Raw genomic sequence first — 20,910 nt, forward strand, 5'->3', positions numbered from 1 at the left:
TTTACCCGAGTGCACTTGTGGAGGGCGGGGCCAATCGCCTCCCCGGTGTGCCTTCGCTGTAGCCAAGAGAAGGGTACATTCCCACACACTGTTTGGAGCTGGCCTTCTCTGGATCACTTTTGGATGGGGGTATATTCCTGCCTTTCGGAGGTTCTGAGGTGGGAGCTCCCCCATGCGCCACAGCTGGCCTTACTTCATGTTATGGAGGGGATAAGCGGTAACATATATAGGCGACTCCTCATGCAATTGGGCTTTACACTGGCTAAGAGAGATATTGCCAAGGCATGGAAGGGGCCAAGGGCCCCATCGGTGGCCGCATGGAAGAATAGGCTTGACTTCTGCATGGAGTTAGAACAACATATTTTTGTTGCTAGGGGGTGCCCACGCAAACACTGCAAGATTTGGAAACGGTGGGCAGATTATCGGGGACTGGTGTTGGACCCGCCACCGGTGACAGAGGTACATTTGTTGGGATAATACATATGCTAACCTTTAGCCTGTGGGGCATGCTACGGGGGCCCAGAGGGGCTTACCCTTCCCACTGTTTTTCTATGTGGTGGACAGGACTATGTGGATCTGGTGCGATCAGGGGGGTGGGTAAGTCAAAGTCATCATAACTGTATAGCTGGAATGTGCAGTTGTCTCTGAAGTGCAGAGCCCTGCAATATTTGTGCAACTTGACAAAATAAAATATGTTTAAAAAAAATGCAATACACTGTAAATATCAAGGGCCCCCTGCTATTGAAATAGATAGTTCCTAGGGCAGGGAAAAAAACTGTGTGTGAATCGCAACTCAAAATAAATACAAAACTATAGGTCACAATAGACAACTATAGGTCACAGGGAAAAGTACATTCAAAGGAAACCAGCACAAGAAATAATTTTGTTTAAAAGTGAAACTGATTCATTTAATAACAATCATATTAAAAAGTAGACAACAGCTGTCATACTGACATATACATACATTTAAAAAGCAGAAGACCAATTCGACAATTTCGCTATGCTTCAATACATATAAGTTGACAAAAATTAAAAATAAGAATAGAAAATAAGTGGCAATGATTATAGTTCGACGCGCGTTTCGGCGTTGCAAAAAACGCCTTCTTCAGGAGCCACAATTGTCATCTAGAGAAATACAAAATATACACATAATCAACATAACATAAATCAAAAAAGGCTTTTTCTCTAGCAGTATTAATAAAACAAAAAAGCCTGAGCTTTTTATTAATTACACTATTGATAAAATACATGACAACAATCATAGTGCAGAACCTAGAACATACTTTCCCTATATTGTCAAAGCAGTCTAAATATTGCTCGACATGATACAGACTAACATTTTTATATTTGAGCAGTTGTAAATCAATTGTCCCGAGCCCATTGGACAATAGCCTGCAATAGGCCAGGATCAATTGATAGTTCTCTATTGTTGCAATGATAAAGCAGGGGTCAACACTACATTATGGCCATTAATCCCAAGCGAACACCTAATTATACGCAAGGTATTTTCAATATAGAGACCTTGATTTTCCATAAACTTGTATATTTGTCACATGGGGCCTCTTTAAAAAGATGCAATTACACAGTGGAGGAGCATGAAAGGTACATAAAGAGAATATGTGAGGGGTCATGTTGTGTGCCTTCTCACATATTCAAGCAAATGCGGCCCCACCCCACCCCACCCCACGCCCCCTCCGTTCCAGCCGTGTAAGTCATCCTGAGATCCAACTTTTGTTCTGGTTAGAAATTGCAAACATCTCAGGCTGTATTTTTTTCACACATTTTAATGCTTTCCATGTGTCGGTTGGCCCCCGGCCATCTGACTTCTCGGTGGGCGTGTGCGTCGGACGGGTGGGGGACGTCCGATTTCTGCATCTGTACAATCCGCCCGCACAGTGGGGAAATGTGCGCTGCAGCGAACGGGTTAAAAATCCCTGCCAACCATGCACTAATCCAAACAACCTTTATGGTGATTTTAGTGGTCTTAGACAAACTTCAAAAGCTCTCTATGTGGTAGTTGTGGAAAGCAGCCAACAGAAGGAGTGTAAAGCAGCTTGTTTTACCACAAAATAGTCTTATATGTATAGATTAAGTGAAAAAGACCCACACAGTGGATTTATAAAAATATGTATTTACTATAAGACACCCACTAACACATACAAATATCTGCTACCCGGAGATATAAGAAATGCACACAATACTTTGCAAGAAAACAGGTAAGTAGCACACAATACACAGTGGTCGCCAGGGGGAGACTAAACCATATGCATATGTTTTGTGTGTAACCAGACAGAAACAGAATTGAGTCCTGGTTGGTGCTTCGAAGTTCCCAGCCTTCCTCTGAAGCCACTGTGAATTTACACATCGTTTTAAACTGTTATTACATACTGTATTTGCTAGACTGGCATAAAATGTTCAGATATTTAAGGCCAGATTTACTAATGGCTTGTGTTGCTCTTGTGCCACGCAAGGTGATGCAAGGGCAACGCAAGCCCTCTAGTGAGATTTAATATGCCGTGCAGAGTTACCATGCTTGGCTCTAAGTGGCATTAAATTTGGAGTAACGCAAGTCTGTGGAAGTACACTTCATTTCTTAGTTTTACTTATGAGAAAGTGTCACCCTCAAGTTTCACACTTCTGGCTGTTGAATGTCACTCATATGTGGACTGACACCACAGAAACGTTATACATACTCAATCTGAAAACAAGCCAGCTGTGTGTTTGTAGGTCTGCAGACAGAGGCTCATAAATAACAGTTCACAGTAAAGCCATGGCAGACAAAGAGGTGATGGTTGAATGATGGCAAATGAGCGAAATATAACAATGGAGAAAAAGAAAAGAGAAACAATGAAACATGGGAAGGAGGGAGAAGTAAATACAGAGAATGTGGGAGAAACAAATGAAGTAAAGAAAAAGCAAGGAGGTGCAAAAAAGCTAAACAGGGGAAGAAAGAGAGTAAGTTAGAGAGTGGTAAAAGGAACAAAGTATGGAATCCACTCAAAACACATGGGGTTGGTCAGACTCAGCACATTAGCAGTACTTTATTTTATTATAGTCCTTTCAGAACATAAGAAAAACTAATTTTACTAAAAATGCACACTTGCTTCGCTCACTAGGTTTCTTAGAAGTGTGGTTGAAGGTGGGGTGTATTTTAATTTTCTGTCTACTCACTTGCATCACTAGTATATGAATGTGCCTTGCACTACTCTCTTGCTCTGCCAAAGGCAGCTTTGAACTTTATATGAGTGTTCCATTGTATTTAGCTAAAAGAAGAAATCGGGAAGCTGGAAGACAAAGTGGAGTGTGCCAATAATGCGCTGAAAGCAGACTGGGACAGGTGGAAACAGAACATGCAGAATGACATGAAATCTGCCTTCACCACAATGGCGCAGAATAATGTTAACTATTATGAAGAGGTAAGAGCGAAATTTCATGGCAGACCCACCTTTCAATTTACTAAAGATACTTTTCTTGAAGAACACTTGTGGCAGAACTCCCATTTTTAATCAGTGTAATGATGTTTTTTTGTGTTCGATATATTAGGAGACCTATCCTGTTGCACACAAACAGCACAAAACAAGAGAAAACATATTGAACACAAAAACACTGTGCAGAAAGTTAAGATTACCTTCTCTAAAAGATATAGATCCTTGGATCTGCCTCCTTGCGTAATTGTGTAGTGACTGCAATATTTATTGTTTAGTATTGTGCCTTCCTTAAGGTGAATGTGAAACTGTATTTTCAAGTATGTGTGATCTTTTTCTTCTGAAAGAGGCAGTGTTCGTGTGATACTTGAAATGGTACAAAAGTTATGGCTGTGCTCTTGAGGGTCATATTGCCGTTCAGAGAAGTTGATGCAGTTGCTGTGGTTAAGTTTGTGGTCTCATGATAGGTTAGTGACTAATGCTTACATTACTTTAAGGTAATGGCATTGCGCTGAGTACCACTGCTTCGCCTTCATTCATTACATATGAGGCAGGGTCCATGAACTTGTGAACATTCTTGACCGTATTTAAAACTAATGAAGACGAGCACAAATTAAACAGGAAATTAAATAGTTATACTTTTGTCTTTTAAGACCACAACATGTTTCTCGTGTTGTCATTTCGGGGTCCCTGCGCCCTGTATTAAAACACGTTTGCTTCATAAAAGTAAACTAGAGTAGTAGGCACGATTTTACCATAAAATAGCATGTATGATTGTAATAACAAAACAAGCCACAAGATGACGGTCGTAGAACGCACAAAAAGAAATGGTTCCTTGGACGCTTTGTGTTAAATGAAAATGTTCCTATTTAAAGATAAAGCATTTGACAGCACAGCCATGTTATTTATTTTTGTCAGTTGCTATTTGTTGTTGACCTCTTTAATAAAGTAAACAACACATCAAAGATAAAAGGGTAGAAATAGCTTGCGCTCTGATAAAATGCTTAAGCACTGTGTCTTTAGTTTGCTATGACACGCGGTTTTAAATGTAATGCCAGCATTTTATGCAATTTAATATTCTTGTACGATGGAACCTGTCGCACAAAGCAAAACGTTCCTAAACGGCTATGTGTTAAAGGTGCCGGCTGACTCATGCTATCAGATAAATTAAAACAACTGAATACTACCTAATGATGACATTTTCTTTAAAAGACGATTTGTGATTTACATTTCCGGAGTGAAACAAAATTAGCACTTCCACATTTATTTCAAATATGTTATTTTGTGTACCGTGCTCTATAATACTCCTGGAGAGATTGAATGTATAGAATAGCGATACTTTAGCCCAGGTTGGGTTATACACCCCTCCTGCCCTGGATGCTGTCATACAGGGCACTGTTTCTGAGTCATGTGGAAGCTATTGTTTTCCGCGTCTGGTATCCATTTGCCATTTATGAATGTTTGCCTATTATTAACTCATTACCCATTATTTACTTAGTACTTTCCCCTTCAGTTACTGTTTTTGCCGCCTTGATGACATTTCTGTCTGCAGCTAAAGAAGTGTATCCCAGTTAGATAAATAAACACTGAGCCTTTTTCAGATCCCAGCAGTGTGACAGCCTTTCATCCTTACAAGTTAGATACAATGAGCACCGTCAAGTAAAAGCAGCATAAAGTTGAATGTGTGTAAACATAAAACGTATTGCAGCAAACCTATACCTAACGAATTCACGTTATTATGGCTAATACCGTTTTTTGCTAACAAAAGGAGATGATGGACTCAGCGCTGAAATCTTTCAGACACTCACCCCCAGTCACAGATCTGGGTTAAATCCATCATCTTTCTTTTGCTCACTTCGCAACCTCAGTTCAGACCCAGCTCTATGCAAATTAGTCTTGACCCTGTGCCTCATGGGAACAGTCCAGCCCGAACTGCGAAGCCAGGTCTTCCCTGAACCAGAAACAAGCATCCTGGGACCGGTTTTGGGGTAACACCCCATATCAGCCAGGCTAGCTTGAATCCAATGGCAAAGTGAGCAAGGGACCCACATCTGGGCATACCCTGCTAACTAGGGCGAACAAAGCAAACGCAAGGATATGATGTCTTTTTATCATAATTGCTGTCATTATCAATTTGTACTGGAATATATAGTGTTTTTTTCAAGTACCTTTTGACTCTCTCTTTGTTTCTTGTATGTTTTACTACTGACTGCTGTAAAGTATGGACAAAAAAATTGCTATTAATCCTGGCCTATTTTTAATGCCGGGTTTACTAACTGTTGACACCAGTATGCAAAGAGTGGGCTTTAACTCTGCCTTTTCGACCATTTACTTTTTTTCGAGAAGCCTGTTGTTAGTCACGACTTGGCTCAGAACTCTCACTGCTGTTTGGTTATATCCTTGCACCTCCACTGCATTGACTACAGGACATACTACCTTACAACGTTTTCCCTCGGTCCACTCCCTGCTGGCTTCCAGGTTACCCTGACACCTAGAACATTAAACCCAAACCAATTCGCTTGGCCAATCCTTGATTTTTTATTTTTCTCATAACTCATTATGTGCCAAACACATCTTTTTGTCACAGTTTTTCACATACACGAACAACTTTGTAAAGTCTGTGTTTGTTCGGTTTTTGAGTTATTTTGTTGGTTTGTGTGGTGATGGTGAGAGGCAAAAGCTCCTGAAGTATGTGAGATTGTTCAAAGTTCATAAACTTCCTTACATAAGAATAACATTCACAGAAAAAGACTAACTTTTTTCTACAAGCGTATTGTTTGTATTTTTTATTTCAGCAAAATGTTTCACCCACCATTAATTGCTACACAGTATAACTGCCCCAGTGTCAGTGCCACACGTTCCCATTCAGTCCTCCGAATCCTCTCGTATTTTTTCAAAACAAAATTGAATCCAGCTCGGCAGATATTTTGCTTTCAGCTTCAGCACTCATTGACATCTGATGCGACTGAAAATCCCCTTTTTGGCCAGGGAAGGCCTATAAGCCGAATGCCCTACTTTCATTTCCCCTGAACTGTTTCCAGTGAGCCCAGTATCAATGAAGGTCAGTGATGGGTATTCCTGTGTAATGAACTGAGACCCCTGAACAGTAATCTGAGCTCTAAGGATGCACCCCTCTTTAAGGGAGAGATTACTTTCCTTCCTAACCGAGCTCTGTGCAACTAGTTGTGGAGACAGTGTGGTATTTAGTACAGAGACTGGCTTTTTTCTGCTTCCTAAAGTGAGTACTGTTCATCTCCCTTAACCGGGTCTTTCATGTACATATGATTAAGATATGTTTTTAAACTGTTTGTACACTTTGTGCCTTTCAACAATCGAGTGTCTGGTCTGTGTCCACTGCTTTAGGAGTGCAGTGTGCCAATCATTTTGGATTCCAGACATGAGGTATCCTAAAATGGTGGATTGATTTGTCAGGTCTCTGGTGACCTGGGGATTCACGCTTTGTGCATTCCTTCCCCCTGAGATAAGGCTGTAGCAGTATTCTATGTCCTGTGGAGGGGGTTGCAGGGGCCTATTCGCTCTAACGCTGTTCCATACCAGAGCACTGTATGATCTTCGCTCTATTCTTGCCTGATTGTCAAGGGCTGGAAAAGTAAGCACTCCTCTGTTAAATTGGATGCGTGAGGAGCGATACCTTCCAGTCACTGCGGGTTCACCCTGCAGAGTCCGGCATGTGAAGGTGACCTGCGAGAATCTGGGCAGAGAAAGAGACAGCGAGGTAAACTGGAATCCAGGAGCCCATTAGGAGTCTTGCTCAAGAAGAGTGGAAAAGAAATCTGGGACGAAACAATAGCAAATCTCCCTACAGAGTCCTGCCTGCCTGGAAGAAGGTGTTCTTCTTTAACCCAGCAGTTTGATACCCATGTGAATTGTTGTGACAACATGAGGTTGCCAGCCTCTGTACAGGTGGAAAAGCTTACAGCATCTACCTACAGCTATTCTGGCCCAAGGAAAGAGTTGTCACCTACATAAGGGTTGCTAAGACTACTTTGTTTCTGCCCCCCACCTATACCACTGAAAAACCTGCAGGAGTCATTAGTTGTCAGCAGGAACCTTGAAGTTGACATCGGTTCTATCCCCTGGTTAGAGAACGTCTTCGGGTTAACTAGGGGAGGCTGCACTCAGAAATCCCACAATCAAACCCCAAAGAGTCACCCCCTGAATCCCAACCTTTTGTCTACAGCTTTCGTTAGCTTTTTGGAGCCCCTACCCTGTATCTGTGTGCTCCCCTAGTGCTGAGAAATTCTAACTGCATCTGGCAGTTCGATAATTAGAGGTCCTGTTAAATACTTTGTGGCCTTCACTGATATTCTAGTGAATGGGGAAAAGGAACCACCTTTAGTCTCCCAGTTGTAGTCCTTTGGGTGGTTGTATGACAGTACAACGCACGTAAATGCATTGTATGCCTTTGTCACACATTTTTTTGCATGCATGTTTTTACCACAAATATACATTTACAATGTATGCCAATACCACGCATTGTTTTTAGATTTAAAAATAATGTATTTGTGGTTGTAGACCCCGCCAACTTACCTTAAATGTTTGGTATTGGCATGCGTTGTAAATGCATATTCCGGGTATGTGTGCTAAATAATGTGTGGTAAAGGCACAACAAGGCAAAAACCTCTTTGTAAAGACTGTTTCTCCTTCGGGGTAATGTACTACTCTGACTCTCGTCCTCTTTGTCCAGCACTGAACATGGCCCGTACTTCCCCTTTGACTGACTGACTGCTTGCCAGGCTATAGGCAGGAACTGTGTTGCACATTTTGGAGATTGGGATGCTAAAAATTCATGTCATGGTCAGGAGAGGTTTCAAAGGAAGTTTATTGAAATCTTGTAGAACTTCTACACTTCCTTTGAACAGTAGCCCTGAACTTAAACACTACTGACGTAAAGATACGGATGCATAGGAACTGTAGGATTGATCTGCCCTCCAAATAGTTACTAGATGTGTAATCTCCAATGCAGAATGTGCCTAGGAAACTTCTCCTGATCTTTAGGGATGAATCCCCTCTGATCAAAGCACCTTCCAGTGCATGTCTGACTTTGATGAAGTAGGGAAAATTTTGCAGTGTTGAGCTAGGTCTCAAGACATGCTGGATTATGGAGCAATACAATGCTTGGACTTATAGAATGGAGAAGCTCAAAGTTAAAGTGTAAAAATAAGGAAGACAAGCAAAGGGAGAGACTAGAGCAGGTAGCTTGGAAGGTGAACGAAATGGAAAAGGAAGAGAGAAGAATATTATTAGAGCACTTGAACAAGAGAAATTAGCATAAAATAATTAAAAACTGAATAAGGTAGCTATGGAGAGGCAGTGGTTAAGCCTGCTCCCCAGACCTGTAGTGTCTCTTCAATCTCTAAGAGTTCTGGGATGGGTCCTAAGAAAATGACACCTGGCCTACTTCATACTTTATGGTGTCCTAGGATGGCTGGACACTTTAAAGCTGGTTATACAAGTCTCAGAGCCAAATCTGTGACTCTTCAGAGTTTTCCCCTCACTGTGAGGAGTGAAGCTCTTCCACAATTTCATGACACTGTGCATTTTAAAAGCTGATAAAACGGGCTGTGATTATTTGGTTTAGGTCCCCTCCACCCCATACTCACACAATGTTAAGGATACGAGGAAGAGTGATGGCGTCTCTTAGGAGATATGAATGCATTTGGTTCAGAGGAATTGGAATAATTAAATGAAAGAAATTAATGTGAAATATTTTCAGCCCTTGGGTGATTGGATTGTTGCTGTGAAAATCATGGAGGAGTCTTGGGAACATCTCAGAAAATGTGTCTGACCAGACAGAAACTGATCACACACTACTTGTTGATTTAGTGAATAAATGGCTTTTGAACAGGATAAAGATGGGGTGGATCAGTCATGTACCATACCTTAGGGAGGTAGGACCTTCTTTCTGAATGGCCAGAAAACAAATTGACAGAGCCACAGTGGTTGCCATGTCTCTCAGTCAATGCCAATGGGAGATGGGTCCTCTGATCAGCACCAGGTAGGTAGTGTAGAAAGAATCCCTCCCACCACTTGTAGTGAAGTGCTTGTGGTGTCAGAGTGAGTGGCAAATCATTAGGAACTGCAAAGTGAAGTATTCAAAACCAAGATCTCCCAATATTTGCCATTGTTCGAGGGCGGTGCAGAGAGGTGCACCAATGAGTGTCAAGTTGAACTTATCCTTGTCCCTGTGGACATCTTAAAAACCAGACCAAAATTATTTCAAGCTCATTCACCCAAATTCAATGGGTTTTCAGAGCAGGTGCCTATAGGAGGTAGGTCCCTGCTGTGAGGAATATTACTACCCATAGGATTATGGTTGAGTAGACTTTTCTCAAATCAAAGTAAATTAAAGAAATCATTTGTGAGTCTAAAATCTCAAGTGGCTGGTGGTGAAGATAGGGGCCACCTTCTTGCTTGAGTCGAGTTAGAGGTGAATGGCAAGCCTGCCAGAGTCAATATTGAAGTATACAAGATAAGCATGGCATTGCGGGCCTGCTGGAAAGTCATTTTTGTAAACCCACAATAGTGCCTGTGTCGGAGGCCTACATGGACTGGAAGATATATTGTGTGCTTACCAGAGCATGGTCTAAATATCAGCCTCCAAGGAAGGCAAAGATTCTTTCAAAGAAGACTAAAAAGGGTCAGAAGTTTGTAAGGCAAGTCAGTCTACCGTACACTTTGGTTTTCCTTAGGTTACACCAGGACTAGGTCTCCTTTGGCATGGTGGGTAAGACTAGCATAGCTTGAACAGTTTTTTTCCAAATTACGGGAACGGACGTTACTCTTCTGGGCTTATCATACCTGGTCGTTTTGATTGTGAATGTTGGTGGCATATCAAAGCCATTTCTATTAACCTGTTTTACTACAGTTGGAAGTTGTGTTCTCAATATGAATGATTATTGCTTCTGACAGAATTGCAGAAACCAAGTTTATTTAAACCGATATGGACAACCAGAAACACTTTGCATTGCTTGGATATACACCCATGTCATTGCTTTAAACTCTGGTCAAATTCTGGTCTGGATAGTTAAACGGATTGGTCTATACATCTTTTGAGGTGACATATCGTTGTCACTGAAAATTTGTTCTCTACTGACTTTGAATATATGAAGAATTGATTATTTTGTGATGTGAGTCATATTCCGTACTCATGCACTGAATTGGATTTGAGTAAACTGAAAACTTCCAACCACAGGCTGTATAGTATATGGCTAGTAACTTGGCTATAAACCGTTCTGAAATTGGACTTGAGTAGTCGTCATCTGATTCAATTGCCTACCGTTTGGAATTCTATGTAATCCACTCATTATATTATCTGCCCTGACTAAGTTTCTATGATAAGAACGAAACGCGTTGGCTGTTGTCCTATTTTAAAATACGAAGTAGAATAAAAGAATATTGAGAAAGCTTACATCTGATTCTTCTGTGACAGCATCCCTACTTCTGCCTCTACGATTCAAATAGCTTGAAAAGATGGCCTTCTGTATTGGAAGCCCACTGACCTATATACAAGAATAAGTAAGAGGCTGCTAATCCTCTTAAGAACACTGGCATTTCCTTTTGAAGCTAGTCCAAGAGGTACCCTTAGCGGGGCATCTGGGCATTAAGAAAACTAAGTATCATCTCTCAGTGCTCTTCTTCAATTCAGAAAGCGATCAAGAGATAGAGAGATTCTCTCAGACCTAGCTTGCTTCTCAAGCTAGCAGCAAGTGGAAAGACCAGATAAGGCCCCCCTGCATTTTTTTCGAGTTGGTGTAATCACCTGTAACTTTAAAACCACTCATCCTTAGGCAGTAATTATACATTAGTGGGCGTGGACCATGCCTGCAAGGTATGCTGGAAACGTACCTAACGAGGAAGCAAGACTTCTTCTTGTCACGTTGTTAGAAACGAGTAGCGTGGTGCAGAGCGGGCGGGCCAAACTCCGGAGGAAATGTGTAAAGCATCCGCGCAGCACACACAGGCGACACACCAGTCACACTACAAAAAGAGACTCCACACCAGGTTAGGTAAAAAACAGTATATGTATTGTAAAATAAACACATCAGAAGAGAATCACAGGTGAAGATAAACTGTGCCAGCCGGCACTGGGGAATAATTCACAGGGGGACTATATACAGGGCAGTGCCAATCGGGCCACTGCCAGAACAATCACAAGTCCAAGGATAACTGAAAGTCCATAAGCAATAACAGTTCAGTTTGCAAGCTTTATTCGACTAATTTCATAAAAGCATATATATACATATAAAAAACATCAATAAATGATTAGATATTAAAAGAAAATATTATACAATATTATAAAATTGCAAGTTCATGAAAGTGAATGATAATATAATCTTAAAAGACAAAACAAGTATCATGTACATAAAATTGTCTCCCCCCACAGGTTAAAATTACACTGTTGACAATTTGTTTCTGATAGTCCAGGCCCAGCCTAGATAATTAGCCGCGGCTATGCACACAGTCAGATTTGTACTAGAGCAAATTATTCTCACTGCTACCAAACAAACCACTCCTGGTACCCAAGAGCCTACACATAGGGCGTAGCCAAATTTGCCGAGGGGCTGCAAACGCAGGACATTCGAACAGAAGATGACTAATGCTTTCCAAAGGTGCTGAACATGCAGGGCAAGCTACCATACCCCCGCTACTCCACCTATTGGTAAATGCTCGGATCGGCAAGCTCCCGATTCTCTCTTTTAAAAAAAGAGCTTCCGGTCTAAGGGTTTTGTGATGGCGTCCCAGTAGGGTTCGAGACTTGGGCTATCTTTAAAGTTTAAGAACATGCCGGACAGAGAAAGGGGAGCAGTGTTCCTAAAAGATTTAGAGGCCACAGACTTGCAGTATAAATCTTTTAGTACCTTCTTTGGGGGAAACCTAGCTTAACGCAATAACGTCTCACCGGCCATACCTACTGGTGAGTAGACCTGCACTAGGCATAAATCACTTTAGGCATTTGTAAAGGTAGGCCTAAACATGAAACCAGCCACGTAGGCATTAAGGAAAAACAGTAGCATAAAGGTATTAATCCTTAAAACACATTATGCATAACTTCAGGCATAAATCATCGTTGCTGTAGCCTGGAATGGTAACCTCAGGTTAGGCTTAGTATGCAGAACACCAGTATTGCAGCCTTAGGGACAAAGGAACCATTAGCCCTAGGCATAAAACACACAGTGGTCGGGCATAAAGCTTGAATCAACACCTTAGGCCTACCGTCACAGTGGACCTGAAAACACGAATACATTAGGCATAACGGGTGAGCATATTCTGCATATCATTAGGCACTCGGGCATAATCAGCTGGGGCCTAAACCATGGGAGCATTAAATCACCTTAGATTAGGCACTTTACGCAGGAACCCCACAAGGTAGCATTAGGGTAAAAGCATTGCCAGCAATAATGCATTAGGCATACAAACAGTATGAATAACCTATTAGATGGGAAAAGCATTAGGCATCAACCTGTGGGCATAAACATAGTAGGCATGAAGCATTCTCATTAAGGTAAAAACGCTAGGCAACATCAACTTAGGCATTAGCAGATGCATAAGGCACCTCCTGCGGTACATGGGGCCTAATCATATTAGAATGAGGCATACACATGAGGCATTTCATCATTGCGCACATTAGGACAGAACATTAGCATAATGGTGCATCCCTAGTAACCCCCAAACATCCTGTAAGCATGAGGGGGGAAATAAACCATTAGCGATATAACCACATGCATTAGGCATAAGCAACATTAACAGTACACTTTATGTAAATACACCTGGAATAGCTACCCCAAAGTTGCAGATTCGCTTCTGGCGCTACTGCGCCTGGGGAGCCCCTACTCGGGGGATCTCAAATTACCAATGGCCCATAATCAGCACTGCAAACTGGAGGGAAAAGCATTAGGTATCATCCTAGGTACAAATGCATTATGCAAAAATATTATGCAAGAAATCATATGGGGCAATAGGCCTCGCCAGCATGAACACAGTTCGCCCCAATCGGGGGCACAACACTCTGAAACTGGCCTCTCTCCGGAGCTCAAATGCCCTATGTCCCGCAAAGTCAGGGCGGGCTGCAAAAACAGCAAAAGCAAAGTGCGCAAAGCACTGGGGCAGGGCAGGAGTGTCTCTCACTCCTCTCTCTCTTCTCCTGAGGAGTACAATGCCCCCCAATATGTTTCAGCTGCCCACTGTCAACCAAGCAGGCAGGAGGGAATCCCACACACTGGGATCCCCTCGTAGCCCTTTAGAATCCCGGCGCTGCAGACATCTGCTCCTCTTCTCCTGGGCACAGTTGTAGCGCCTTGGCAGCAAGCAGAGCACAGTCGATGTGAATAAGGCACTCTGGGAGCACCACAATACGGCACACATGCAGGGGAATTGAAATATAGCGCTTTGACAGCACAGTGCTGGAGGACCCATGCACCTTCTTCTCCTGGGCAGGGGCTTGAGGCAGCGTTAACAAGGCTAGATGGATCACAGTCCCAGGGTCCCACCCGAGGGAGTAGTGCCCACGCTCCTCACCTCCTTGGAGTGCAGGCAACCAGAAGATAGTGCTCACGAGGCGCTAGGCGGCAGGAAAGTTCTTAGGGGCTTAGATAGCGCTGCAGCCCGCACTAGGCAGTAGGAAGAGCCCAGTCACTACAAATATAGCGCCCACAGGGTGCTAGGGGAACATGCAGGGGGACTCCCTCACCAGACGTTAGCTGCAGGATCCACGCTCCTCCTCTCTTTGGGGATGGAGATATAGCGCTGTGACAGCACCACGCTGCAGGCGTCAGCTCCTCCTCTGGCAATCAGGAAAATAGTGCCTCCCAAGCGCTAGGGAGCTGGCGAGGATCCAGAGCCCCACACAAGAAAGTAGTGCCCACACTCCTCACCACCTTAGAATACAGGCAGTCAAAGTATAGCGCTCACGGGGAGCTAGGGCAGCAGAGTAGGCAGGCCAGGCTGGGCAAGATCAGCAGACAGTGAGCACTCATCAGTATAGGACAGCAGCTCCTAGAAGCAGCCATCTCCCATAAAGTGGCATTCCTCCTGGCACAGCAGTCTTCACTCCAGCAAAGGCTCTCACTGGCCCTGTGGACAGCAGAGGGGTACAGATGGGCTCAGGGGCCAGCAAACAGGCCGATGTGGCGGTACCTCCTGGCAGAGTGTCCCCTCTCATTCCAGTCCACCCTCAGTCTGCGCACATGGCATCTCTACTGCTCTACATATACACCTCTCCTCCCACCTACCAGAAATGGCTGGAAGCTTCTAGAAGGTCCCTGGCAGTTCCAGCCTCAACTGTCACTGTGGGGGGAGTGTAGAGCACCTTGTCACTTCAAACACTGGACTGCCAACCCACCTCAGGCAGGCGGCACAAGCAGACAGAAATGACGTCCATTTTAAAAGTGACATTTCTGCAATGGTGAAAATAAAGTTGCGTACACCATTACACAGCATTTATTATTTTCCTCTCACACCACACATGGCATATACATTTTCTACCATGGGGGAAATGTCCCCTAAAGGGGGGTGAGTCCTAATATACCTATGTCCAAGTCCAACACACGTCTTCTATGCTCCTGGAGGGAGGTACTGTAAAAAGGCACAGGGTTTAACTCCTTTGAACTCCTTTTTATGTATCCTGGCAGAAGTCAATTTTGTTAAGGGTAGCTTGGAGAGCCCCTACCCACACACAATGTGCTAGACTATGTTCTGGTCTCTCATCAATGAATGACCCAACTCATTAAATTTTGAATTGCAACTTTGAGTTAACGTCAAGACCGAATAAAAAATAGTATGACCAGAAAGCTGGGGAGGGTGGGGGTCATAAACATTTGGTTCATAATACCCTAGAGCTCTGGAGAAAAAGTGGTGTATTCACTACACAGTGGTGAAGAACCTTTTAGATGACAGCTACATGGTTGACGTAGGTGACACACAAGGTCCCCAAATGGAGTTTAACATGAATTGATTGAAACCATACTGCATGGAGTATATGTTATCCCTTCCTGCAGTATCTGGGGAAGTTAAAGAAGACAGTGTGCATCTCCCTGATTTGCTGCAAGGGGATGGGAAAGGTGGCATGGTGGAGGAGTTAAGAAGCTCACCTCTGACCTGATTCTGGCAGAACAGCCCAAGTACAAGAAACTGTTGAGCCGATTAGCCAACCTGCTATTACTCACCTACATGTTTAATGTACATGTGTGTTCACAACAGAGACTAGACGTAACCTGCCTGTTTAGTGCAAAACATACAGGATGTCAACGCAAGTCCAGGAATACATCATCTTTGGCAAAGAAGCTAGAGCTGGGTGTGAATGAGCTGTCCTGCAGGCCTTTGGCTAGTTCGATAGTGCAGAGCACACTAAGTAATGGTCAATGTACCACTGTAAATTCTTCTCAATGTATTGGGCTAAAGGAGATCTGTAAGTGGAAGCATAGGGGTCCCTCCCTTTGAAGCTTTGCCATCTTGCCTGTGACAGAACACTTTCAGATCCTTACCTCTCCCTGCCTTGTCGGATTCTGACAAAGGATTTAGCTGCTGCCTGGGCCTAATAAGTCTATTTATCCGTGTTTGCTGCAAAGATACCAGGGAAGAGTTCTGTTATCTATGGCATTGGCATGAGTTGATCATGCAGGGTTTGATTGTTGAAGTTCTTAAGTTTGAATAGAGCCAAAGCAGCTTGATGGTAAATACTTGCCAACTTGACCAGTACCTTATTACAGAATCCTTTTGATAGAGCCTTTTAACAGCAGATTCCTCACCTTGTGAATATCCCAGGTGACAGACTGGATCTGGAAAATTCAAAGCAGTGCTTCTGTAGGTGGCACCGTGCGACTCCGCATCAACACCATTCTGCTCCAGAAGTGACAAATGGCCCCACATATGGGCATCACCCATAAGCTCTGATGTCAATTCTTTTTTAGCCGTCAGATGCAGTTGCAGAGCCCTGCTCATTCTTTTTCTTCACTTGTGAAAAATTAAATCCTTCAAATTTGCCATTGGGCAAGAGCTTTCCCCACCTAAGGCAACAGAATATAAGACTTGTAGGTACTTTTGCAAACATATGCCTGTGACACTTCCGCATGAGTTGTGCCTTTTGTGCTGGGTTTGTCGCATGACTCCAGGGTCTGCGCCCAGAATAACCCAAAAGCCATTTGAGATTACAAGATGAAGATGTACATGGCAACATGCAAAGTCTCAATGCACGTGCCGTTCCAAGTCAAAATTGAGATCAAGGACCAGCTCCCAGTCTAACGCTCATTTCCAAATCAATCCTGAGGCGATCGCTGTTTAATTCTGTGGGTAAATCAAAGAAGTCAAAGCAGAATTTGACCTGTTCCCACTACTTTCTTTGGAGAATGCGAAAAGGCGTCCTTGTGCCTCTTGGTCTCACTTCTCTTTCACTGAGGAGCCAATTCCATCTTTCATTCTGATGCACCTTGAATTTTCAGGCACATTGGCGACCTCACAGCAAGTTGAAGCCTTTCGCGTGGCTATGGTCTATGCTATATATCTTTGGCACCCCCCAGGTTGCCACTTGTGTGCCTATCAGCCCCGAAGATGTGCTTGGCCCTCCAGTCGGGTTACTGCATGCAGGTTTGCCCTCTGCACCAGCTGGTCCACTTGAAACCACCGTGGGGTCTGTACTGTCATTGGGCCTAGTGCCCAAACCTGTGCCAGGCCCTTGTTGATTGACACAGGCATCTGTGCCACTGATGCTAAAAGAGGAGCTCCAACCCATCGCTATGTCTGATTCGGCTTCAGCTGGACCTCAAAGGAGGCCACATCCAGAACTTGACTTGCCCCAGCATATAGAGAACCCTTCGGACTCGGATACAATCCCACTACCACACAGCAGCGCCCATCCATTGCACCAACGTTTTGGCTAAGACTTTGATGATCAGAGCCAACCATATAGAGATGACAATCAGGGGGCGGGGATTAACTTGCCCCTACATATGATTCAGAGAACTGGTACATGGAATTACAGGGGGCTAGTGGAATGGACACCTCGCTCTGCCCCGGGTTGGTTTCTCCACTGGCCCATCAACATAGGAGAGTAATTAGGAGGGCTTCAGATGCCATTGACCTTCACCTATGGAGGTTAAAAGGAAAGTTTTAATAGAGGGCTTACGACCTGGCCAGGCAACGTGGAACCCTCTTTTACCCTTTAATTAAGTGCTTACTGACACACTGTTGGGCACTTGGGATAAGCCATGCTCCTGCCCCTCAGTCAACCAACAAGTTGCCTGTTGCTATAGACCTACTCGAGAGAACTGAGATGTTTTGACCTAGCATCCAGTACCGAAGTGCTTGGTGGTACAGACATCCATGGAAAAAGTAAATACTACCGCTTTTCCAAACACTCCCCACGACAAGGAATTGATCGAGTGGACAATTTTGATAAGCGTGTGTTCTCCACAGACAGTCTTGCCTTAAGGTCAGTTAAAACCTACTGGAGTGTTATATCCACACACTTAAAGACAATGGGACGAGGTGGTGAGATCTTACCCATACTCCCAGACAACCAATTGCCTTCATTAACCCTAACCCTTCAAGATGCCCCGTATGCTGGCAAATTTGTATTCCACACATGCCTGGAGCCCACAAACTGCCTAGGCAGGGACATGAGAACCTGTGTTGGACTTTGGCACCACATTTGGCAGAGGTCCACGGGCTTCAACAGGGATGTCTAGGCATCCTTAATGGACATGCCTTTCAACTGCTCCCGCCATTTTGGTAGAAAGGGAGACTTTGCTCTGGAATGTTTTAAAGTAAGCTGAACTATAGAAAGTTCTATGTGCCTCTCAGTTTCAGTCCAGAAATTCCCACACATATTTTGTCACTTTAGGGATTATTCCAGGGGTCTGGTATATCATTCCCATTACTTCCCAGCCCTTTTGGGGTTAAGCCGTGGGCCTGGCAGACAATGGCCCAGCCTTCTAGTTATCTGGGAATGAAGGCAATCTGAAGACTCTGGTCTTCAGCACAGATCTGCCTCCACACCAGTTTGCTGCAATTGCATGTGATTTGCTTGGCGTTAAAGGTCTTCCTGCCAACCATCAAAGGCAGGCTGGTGCAAGTTCTCACGGACACCATCGCCATGAGCTACTGCAAACAGCAGGGAGGGCTGGGATCCAGAGTCCTGTGCCAGGAAGCTCTTTGCATCTAGAGTTGGCCAGATCATCAGGAGATTTCTTTGGTGCATCATCTTGATCTTTCAACGCCAAAAAGGACAAACTCATTCGACAACACCTAGCGGATCACGAATGGCTGTTGCATCTGAAGATGACACAGGGCATCTTCCAACAGTAGGCAGAAGCCTAGCTACATCTGTTCACCACCACTCAGAAAGCTCAATGTCTGCACTTTCCGCTACCTCTCCTACCCCAATTTCTGAAGAAGATGAGAAATGACCAGGCCCAAGTCATCCTAGTGACAACTGATTGGGCCAGGAGTACGTTGTACCTAGAACATCTGGACCTAAGCATATGTCCTCTGATCAAGCTTCTAATTCTGGAGGATTTTCTGTTGCAACAGTGGCACCCCTTGTACCTGAGCCTATGCAATCTGTACCGCCATGCCTGGAGATTGAACAATGGCAGTTTTTTGATCTCCCTCTTGAGATTGTTGTTGTCACCCTGGCAGCCAGGCATCCTTCCACAAAATCTGTAGATTCAGGGTGCATGAACACATTTATTCCATGGTATGTTGCTCTGAAGTTAGACTCCTTGCAGGCAATAGTGATTTCTGCTTTGTTTTTGGCTCAGAAAGGCCTTGATCTTGGAACAGTTAATGATTGCCTGTTGACTCTTTCATCTTTTTTACATTTGCCGGGCCAAGCGTCTTCGTCAAATCCCTGGTTGTAATGCGTTTTCTTAAAACTGGTTTGCAACATGGGTTTCTGCAAAGACTCTTTGTAATGCAGCAGTGAGACTTTTTGAACCAATGCACAACTTTTACCTTAATGGTACTAACTAAAGTACATTGGGTGGACGATCAGCTATTTTCTGGGGTTCTCTGATGGAAACGGAGCGCAGCAGTTGACCATTTCTCAAAGGATAGTCTTCTACATTAGGATCTGCTACTTATTGGCTAAGAAGCAGTCCGCAGAAGGCCTATGGGGTAGCTTCACCAGTGCCAAAGATGCTATTACTGCAGTGACACTATGAGGATCTGGGTGAACTAAATGATATGACTGCAAGGCCTTATCGCAGAGTACTCTCACAGAAACCACCCTGAGTCCATCCAGTATCATTTAAATAACCTTAGCTCAACCCTGGGTAGCTGAGGCTGCGAGCAGTAAGGATTGACAAAGGTACTTGGTTTAAAGCTTTTACCAGCACCAAACAACAAAATAAGAAAATCACACCAATAAAGACACAACAAATTATAAAAATAGAACTTATTTTTATGAAGTTTTAGAGACCTTGATCACTAAAATCCACGAGAGGATTCCAAAGATAATGATTGTGGAACTTTTTGTCACGTTTAAATGCAACTGCAAACAAGCATTGGCAAAGTGCATTTTGAAAACTTCGGAAAAGGTTATAAAAGTTGTAGCTAGTACTCCGTCCCAGCCCGGGTGAACATATCCAGCAGTCAGAAGGTCAAGGGGACCACAAAGGATACTTTGGACAGTTACCTGGCCACCAGGGAATTTTTTAAGCAAGTTCAAAATTTTACAGGACAACCCCTATAGAAGTCAATGGAGTAATCCTGATACTGAGGGATGCAGGGAAAGATTCTCAAAAGGATGCTCCAGTTGTGGTGCGGTTGATGGGGGTGTCTTAGTGGTTGTTCTTCAGACCATGGGTGACTTGGGACAACTTTGGCCATGGAGTCCCCTGCATTGCAGTAGTGAGACAGCCGATGCTGCACTGCTGATCATGCTGGACTGCGGTTGGATGCTAACTTTTTGATGGGGGCTTGTGTCCCTTGCGAATGACAAATCCGAACTTTAACAGCAGCCCTGTGTCCTCCAGATTCTGGTGTAGGTTTGGCTATTTTGTCAAGTCCAGTGACTGGTAGCGGCAGAACATCTGCGGTGGCCACCAACTTGCCCATTTGGGCTCTTCCAGCTCTTGTTGTCCTGAAGCTGATTCCAGGAGCTCAGCAGATGGGTCCTCTGAGTCATTGGTCTTGATTTTGGGAGGTCAACTTTTCCCTGGGTCAGGAGCTGCAGCCATAGTCCCAATGACACTAGCCCAAAAGTGCAGCATGTGCAGTTCTCTTGATGGTGCAGCCTTTCTTTGTGCGGTTCAAAGGCAGCAGGGCAGTCCTTCTTCGGTCCTCTCTTCTCCAATGTGATCTGAGGGTCAGGTTGCCATGGGTGCTCTACTTATCCCAGGAAAGTGCCCAGAGGGGACCAGACATTCACTAGCCAATTGGCTACTGGGTCCCCTACTCTCTAGTGACAAAGTTCCTGTGATGTGTGGCATCCGACTAGACCAGGAGCTACCCCATGCTTGCCCCCCTT

At 44.0% G+C, this 20,910-nt stretch overlaps 1 protein-coding gene across 3 annotated transcripts in view; it reads left to right on the top strand.

The window, feature by feature from the left end:
• The window catches only part of SNX7 (sorting nexin 7), a 202,003-nt gene that overhangs the window by 147,855 nt on the left and 33,238 nt on the right, over nucleotides 1-20,910 (top strand). For all 3 annotated transcript variants that reach the window (XM_078644235.1, XM_078644226.1, XM_078644244.1), the window contains exon 8: nucleotides 3,264-3,416. In XM_078644235.1, the coding sequence (XP_078500361.1) occupies nucleotides 3,264-3,416 (153 nt within the window). The remainder of the gene's footprint in view (nucleotides 1-3,263; nucleotides 3,417-20,910) is intronic.

This window comes from Lissotriton helveticus, chromosome 1_1 (genome assembly GCF_964261635.1).
Source record: "Lissotriton helveticus chromosome 1_1, aLisHel1.1, whole genome shotgun sequence".
In the NCBI taxonomy this organism is placed as follows: domain Eukaryota; kingdom Metazoa; phylum Chordata; class Amphibia; order Caudata; family Salamandridae; genus Lissotriton; species Lissotriton helveticus.